Source organism: Salpingoeca rosetta (assembly GCF_000188695.1).
Source record: "Salpingoeca rosetta unplaced genomic scaffold supercont1.44, whole genome shotgun sequence".
Taxonomy (NCBI): Eukaryota; class Choanoflagellata; order Craspedida; family Salpingoecidae; genus Salpingoeca; species Salpingoeca rosetta.
In genome coordinates this window covers 73,304-80,803 of record NW_004754890.1, presented here as the reverse complement: position 1 = coordinate 80,803, position 7,500 = coordinate 73,304, and the positions used below count along the sequence as shown (strand labels likewise).

The 7,500-nt window shown below is 57.5% G+C and overlaps 2 protein-coding genes across 2 annotated transcripts in view; one reads left to right on the top strand and one right to left on the bottom strand.

The window, feature by feature from the left end:
* The window catches only part of PTSG_11366 (uncharacterized protein), a gene marked incomplete at its 3' end in the record, with an annotated part of 2,622 nt that extends 557 nt beyond the window's left edge, over positions 1 to 2,065 (top strand). The window contains exon 1 of the mRNA XM_004987587.1: positions 1 to 2,065. This exon is cut by the window's left edge and continues 557 nt beyond it. Coding sequence (XP_004987644.1) covers positions 1 to 2,065 — 2,065 coding nt within the window.
* Positions 2,066 to 2,797: 732 nt separating this feature from the next.
* PTSG_11365 (uncharacterized protein) lies at positions 2,798 to 5,692 on the bottom strand (the record flags this gene model as incomplete). Its single annotated transcript, XM_004987586.1, has 6 exons — positions 2,798 to 3,056; positions 3,294 to 3,410; positions 3,612 to 3,754; positions 3,827 to 4,006; positions 4,312 to 4,800; positions 5,080 to 5,692. The coding sequence occupies 6 exons, from the start codon at positions 5,690 to 5,692 to the stop codon at positions 2,970 to 2,972; spliced, it is 1,629 nt and encodes a 542-aa protein (XP_004987643.1). The 3' UTR covers positions 2,798 to 2,969.
* Positions 5,693 to 7,500: the final 1,808 nt, after the last annotated feature.

The window sequence follows — 7,500 nt, the reverse complement described above, 5'->3', positions numbered from 1 at the left end:
GGCCATGGAGTGCATGGATGCGCTCGAGCAGCAACGCAAGCACCGGCCTCGCGTGATGATTCGCATGCTCCGATCCCTGCCGGAGTCATCTGTCCTCCAACGCATACTGCCCGTGCAACACGCCACCTTCGTCATCAACACGCCCGAGAGCCTGTCGCAGCTACAAGCCGCCTTGGCTGCGTTCGCTTCCGCCACACCGCGCGACGAAGGAGAAGCTGCAAAGCCCGGCAACGACAACCGCGCCGACCAGAGCAACGATGCTGACGTTACCGCTCGCCGCCGCCCAGGACAGGCACCATGGGCTTTCGAGCAGCTGCGACTCGAAGGCACCATCACCGTCGTGTCCGGCATATCTGGTGTTCGGCGCCTGGTCGTCGGCATGTCTTCAATCGAGCACATTCACGACATCCAAGATGTCCAAGAGCTTGAGATCACGCACGGCCACAACCTTCGCCGCATCGAGCGCATACAGGACTTGAGCAGCGTCACCATATCCGACCTGCGCCACGACTCTGCACTGCGCGGACTCGTCGGTGTACCAACGGTGGAAGTGCAGGCACACAGTGAGCTGGAAGACATGGATATGGAGCCGCTTCGTGAATCGCTGCACGTCACACTCCGCTCCTGCGGTGTCCACGACATCAGCTGCCTGACAAGTGCACGTGTGCTCACCCTCAATGTGTGCCCGCGCATCACCGCCGTCGGTGCCCTCCCCAACCTGCGCGTGCTCGATGCATCGGCGTGCTGGGAGCTCGTGTCTGTCGACTTGACCAACCTGCTCAAGGTGAGCGTGCGCCACCCCAACAAGGAGTTTCGCTTCACGCCCTCCACCTCTTCCACGCGGCTGAAGTCCTTGGCAGTTGAGGGCCTCACGCTGCCCGCTGGGCTCGAGAGCCTTCCATCCGCGCCCCATTCTCTCGACCTGTTCATCAATCCAGAGCTGTACCTGGGTCGTCTGCGGCGCGCTGATATGTTCGCCGCGCGTCCTCGGCGTGCGCGGATGACGATGACCGCGGCCAACCTTGGCGTTGCGGTGGGTGCCGAGCATGTGGGTATCGCGTGGTACCACAACACCCGCTCCGCAGAGCTGGATGTCTCTGCCTTGGCCGCTGCGCAGTCGCTGGTGCTGGAGGCCGCCTCGTGCAGCGTGCGTGGGCTTGAGCACTTGCATCGGCTCCAGCGGCTCGACGTCGATGGCGCTTACATGGCAGACCCCAGCGTGCTCGCTGCCCTGCCCCACTTAACCCACCTCACATACCGAGAGGCACCAGCAGGGGTTCTTGACGTGCGCGCGCTGTCATCCCTCGTACACCTCAACATCCACAGCGTGGCTTCCCTCAATGACGACGCTGACGACGATGGCGAGGGACACACTGGTGGTGATGGTGATGGTGGTGGGCGTGGGCTGCACTGGGACAGCATGCTGTTTGGCCTTGGAGGTGGGCCTGGTGCACATCGGGAGCGTGGGCAGGACGAGGGAGGTGCAAGGACCAGTGACAATGACGAGGAGGAGCGTGAACGTGAGGGGAGTGACGCCGGTGTGCATGGCGCACTTGGTGTGGTGGTGGTGGTGGTGAAAGGCCTGGGCTGCCTCAAGCACCTGTGCCGCTTGAACTTGTGGAACGTGCACATTGAGGACGCGCCGATTGTGAGAGACTGTGCGCAGGTTCAGATTGCACGTGTGACGGGCGCGCTGACGATTGACCGAGCCAGCACTGTCACAATCACATCATGCACGACGCGCCTTGGTGTAACTGCACTGAGAGACTGCAACCACGTGCTGCTGGAAGCATGCCCGCTGACTTGCGTGAGAGCCATCAACGACATTGGCACGCTTGAAATTCGACGATGTGACGGTGCTGACTTGAGTGGCGTGTCTCGTGTGGGACGCCTGCTGTGGAAGTGTCACTCTGCAAGCCCCTTGCTAACGCTTGGACCCTCTGTGGATGTGATCAAGGTTGAGGTGGATGGTGGCCGACGCGGCTCATGGCAGGCCGTATCCATGTCCACTGAGCAACGTACACGTTGGCTCCGCGACGTCGTGCTGCCCGCAACCGCAACATGATCACAGTCTGTGTGTGTGCGTGTGTGTGTGTGTGTGTGTGTGACTGTGTGTGTGTGTGTGTGACTGTGTGTGTGTGTGTGTGTGTGTGTGACTGTGTGTGTGTGTGTGTGTGTGTGTGTGTGACTGTGTGTGTGTGTGTGTGTGTGTGTGTCTGTGGCTCTGGACTTGACCTCTCTTCCTCTATTCTAATAACTGACTGGTGTGTCTTCCACCATCCTCTTCCCCCACTCCTCTGTCATCTTATTTGCCAAGGAGGCCGGCTCTTGCTCTGTTGACATGTGTTAGCTGTTTGCCCAGCATTGGCGTCGTGCATGCTTTAAGAAGGTCATCCCAATCGGTGATAGACATGAGTCCGCCGACGGGACACAGTGGCACGTAGCAATCGGCAACGCCAAAGCAAAGGAGCAAGAGGCGTGGGGGGGGGGCGAGGGAAGAGAATACAAAAGTTCAGCTCGATTGAAGGAGAGAACACGAGCTGCCGGCAGCACTCAACGGCTGTTCATGTCGTCGGTTACCAGCACCTTCAAGGGCGGGTGAGGTGTAGGCAAACAAAACAGAAATGAAGAAGAAGACGGGGGAGAAGAGAAGAGGGGAGAAGAAAACAAGAAGAAGAGGAGGGGAGAAGAAGAGGCGGCAAGGACAGGGAGGAGGGGAGAAGACAATGAAGAGAATCACGCACGTGCGCACAAACGTAATGAGGCGCAAAACAGGCCCGTGCCGTGTGTTGGTAGGCGAATGAATAAGACACAAACAAAATAAACGTTGTGCGGAAGACAATGACACGCATGCCTTGGAACGACACGGAAGGGTGCGTCGTTGGAGAATGACAGGGCACAATAGAGTGGCATGAGCGAGCTCAGGCATGGGAAGCTCAGCTTCTTCATCGAATGGCCTCTTTGCTTGGCTACTGTAGGTCAACATCATCGACACGCACGTCCCTCTTGGGTAGGCAGGACAGATCAAGGCTGCCCTGGACCGCACGGTCGAGCTCCTGTGTATGTGCGTGGAGGGGGGGGGGGGAAGGGTGTCGGTTCCCGAGTTCATGAGTGAGGTAGTGAGGGCGCAATCTCTGCGCCCGTCCATCAAACTGGTGCTGGAGGCGGTGATGCCGCATGCACATAAAACCGAGCCACGACACATACACACACACACACACACACATACGCACACACACACATATTCACACACGCACACACACACACATACACACACACACATATTCACACACCTTGACGCCGATCTGGTAGGCATCGTTGATGTACTCTGCAACAGCGCGTGTGGCTTCGACGAGGCGATCGCGTGGAACGGCGACTGGATCCTGCAGCTTGATCTCTTCGGCGCCCATCTGCATATCGGGGGGGGGGGGAGCAGAGAATGGAGGGAAAGCGGGGGGGGGGGTCGGGACAGAGCAGACAGTTATTCACAGAGACAAGTGAATGGCGGTGGTGAGGTGCACGCAGGAATTGAGAGCATGCTAAGAATCATCGGCAAGTGTTGAATATCGTTGGATACAACATGCCTTCACCCTCATGTGCGCTGAACAAACCTTGATGCGAGTGACCAGGTGGGTGGCGCTGTCGCTGTCGCCATCGCCACCACTTCTCACCGCGAGTGGCCTTGCGTGTGCGCGCAGCACCTTGGTGGCGTCTGCGGCGTCCACGTGCAGCGCGAGCGTCGTGCGCATCACAACTGAACCCCACAGCAAATAACACAGCACGCGGCCACAACAAACGAGTGGGTGGTGGAAGGTAGTGAGCGCACATGATTGGATGGGCAGCATGAAGACGTGCCAGCGGAACTGCATGGCCGCTCTGTGGAACAGCGCAACGGCTACGATGCGAGGTTTGGCATTACCAAGGTCAGCGATGGTTTCGAGATGCGCCTTGATTGGGTGGTTGGAAAAAGTACGCGTCATCTCAATGCTTCCCCGCACCCACATCACTGCAGGAGCAAGCAAGTTCAAAAGAGGAACACGCCTGTGAGTAACGCAGCATGGCATGACAGTGTGGCTGCGGGCCTGCACTGCTTGAAACACACTGGCGAAACTTACACAACTCTGCAACACATGCCACATTGAAACACACACACACACACACACGCACATACGCACACGCACATACGCATACGCACACACACACACACACACACACACACACACACACACACACACACACACACACACGCACGCACACACACACACACACACACACACACACACACACACACACACACACACACACACAAACCTGTCCATTGATGCTGCGGCGCGCGCTGCAGTAAGCACGCTAGGTGGGGCAACACCGCCATGTTCATGGCGTTGAAGCACGCGGTGCACATGGCAGCACCGGTGCAATCGTGAATACCGCCGCTCACGCGTACAGCAGCTTGCTCAAAGCCTCGCGGAGGGGAGGTGACGGCCGGGTGGCGGTGATCCCAGGGACCAGCCATGGCATCCTTTGGGACGGCCTTCCAATCTCGCGTGGACTTGGGAAGCGTCCTGGCCGAGCTCAGCCGCACGCTTTCTCGCAGGGCGCGGAAGCAATCCTCACAGCAGTGGGCTGTGTGGACAGCGGCTGTGCTGGTGCCGCGGTGGCGACGGCGGTGGTGATGTTTGTGGTGACGACATCCCGGCTGACGTGTGCTGGTGAGTGGCCTGGTATCGACTCCTAGCACCGTATAGACGGAGTTCATGACCGTGTGCCACGTCGAGCGGGCAAGATCAAACGGGCGCCAGGCTGAGCAGCAATCACACATCAACAGAGAAAGGGGGGGGGCAATAAGAATGAGGGTGAGAATGAGATGAGCATAAGATGAGAATGGGGGCAGTAAGGAGAAGGCGCACGGAGGCCACGAACGATTAACGAATTGTGTGTGTGTGTGTGTGTGTGTGTGTGTGTGTGTGTGTGTGTGTGTGTGTGTGTGTGTGTATGTGTGTGTGTAAGGAAGGGATGAGGATGATTGGTCAAACAGAAGTAGCACTTGCAAAGTGAAAACATGAAGGAGACATGGCTAACCGAAGGAGACAACGGGGCCATCTTGAGGATCTTGTGCCTCTTGCGTTGTGCACGACACGGGCGCGTTCGGTGTGCACGCTGTGCGGCGAGTTGAGGTTTTCGCCCTCTTAGTGTCGGGGTTGCCACAGCCGCTTTGTGGATCGCCGCTGCCGCGAGACACGTTCTGAGTTTCAGCTTTTCCTCGCGAGGAAGACGCTGAAGACCCGGAGCTTCCGCCTTGTCTACCTCTGCCACAACCACCACCACCACGGCCATCATCGTCGTCGTCATCGTCATCGTCTGGTCGTCGGTTGTGCCGGGCCTCCTCACTCTCGTCTCGACACGGCGCGGGCTTTTGCGGCACGCGTGACTGGTCTCTGGTGTTGTCGCCCTGCGCACCGCTGTCTTCGTTGGAGCGTTGCTGTGCGTGTGCGTGTTGGTCGACGTTTGCTGTGCTGCTGGCAGAGCTCCGGCTTGGCTGACCATGCCGTGGATCGCTGACAGCTGAGCTTGCACCGGGCTCATGCCGATGCTCTGGCGGGTGTTGCACAGGGTGGTTGCCAGTGTCGGCGCTGTCGGGTTGCTCAGGCCTGCCTTGCTCGCCTGGCTCATTGCCAAGCGCAGAGGCGGCCATTGCTGCTGTTGGGTTAAAGTGCGCGCTTGCGCGTTCGCTAACGAGGCGGTCACTTGCATCCTGCTCATCAAAGGGCTGCGTATTGGTGCTGAGAAGCGGCTGTGCTTGCTGATGTCGTCTGGCCACTGGGTCTTGAGGGCCTGCAGTTGCAGCGCCAGGGCCCGAAGTCGCTGGGTTCGCTGGGTTTGGTGGGTTTGGTGGGTTTGTTGGGTTTACGCGGTTTACAGGCATGTGATGTGGCTGATGCTGTTGCCGTTGATCAGCGACGTTTGGGTCTGGGCCAGGGGCTTGGGGAGCGTGTTGGGGCAAGGCAGGGTTATGGGTGGGCAGGGCTTGGCCGTTGAGAGCTCCGCCCCCTGCCCCCACAGGTGAAACCTCCACCGTAATACCGACTTCATCGTCTGCGTGGTGCACAACTTGAGCGCTTCCAATGTCCAAGCTGGCCAAGCACACGATGGAGACTGCAGTCGATAGGAGCAGGAGGAGGCCAAAACGTCCATGGCTGTTACGTTTGAGCGCACAGCACCTTCTGTGCTGCTTTAGCTGCCATACACGCAAGCAGGCAAGCAAACACGGACCATGTCGAGGGTGAGAACTTGGCGAATGGCCCCCATCTTGCCCCCCTCCCCAAAAGGCTCCAAAACAGAGGGAACGAGAACAACGAGACGCTTCAAATGGCAGAATGGCACGACACACCTCGCGAGCGACGCCAATGCCATCCCGGCATGATAGGTACAGCACCATTCTTGGTTGTCTTGGTGCGCGGAGTACTTTGGGCTTTGGGAAGCGGGGGGGGGCGTCTATGTGTGTGATGTGCTCGTGCACAAGTCTGCGACGCCCTTCTGGCGAGGAGCTACCTTGCTGCTGCCAATGGACGGTCGAGGAAGACTCGGTGTCTGAAGATCCCCATCATAGTTTGGGTGTTGACATGAAGGAAGGAAGGATAGGAGCAGGTCGTCACATCATGTCAGACAATGATGGAACAACACGCGACGAAAATTCATGGAAGGACGAAATCCAAAGCCAAACAACCACGTCCGCCAAAGAGCAATAAATCAAACTCAAACAGTGACACTCGCCAGACTCGCACACACACGCACTCATCGTCCGTCAGGGTTGGTTATATGCAATCGGGGTGTTTGAATGGCATCATGATGCACACCCTGTTGCACACTGAAGGCACGCACCTGCCTCACAAGTGAAACGTGTTCCTTGTTCTTCGTTGTTGGGTTGTCGTTGTTGCTCGCCTTCTTTTCTGTCTTCTCTTGGACCTGTGATGTAGTGAGACAGCACTACAATACAAATCCTGAACTTAAGTGTCGTGAAGGAGTGTCAAGGCCGAACTTAAGGGTATCAAGGCATAGTCCTCCCGGAGTTCAGGACCAACACAGATTCCGAACCACACAACAGAACGGAACTACCACTCCTCACCAAGGACACCAACACCCAAGATCCGACCCCCTTGCTCGTCTCTCTTGACCTTGTGCCTGCCTCTACTTTCCTTGCTTGATTGTTGTCACTTATCTTATCACTCCACTTATCTCATCGCCCTATCCTATTACCCTGTCTTCTTTACTTGCGACTACGTCTCCCGCACAGTATACAGCAAGACCCTACTCTAAGTCCCAGTCAAACACTCTTACACACACACAGACCAGTCACATCACAACACTTGGTAGCGATTGTCGTTTCTACGATTCTCACCCGCTTATCTCTCTGTATACCTCCCAACTATCCAACCTTTATCAGGTCACGATGCCCGCTTCTACTCCTTCGGTGTACAGCGCCAATGCTATTAACGCTCCTCG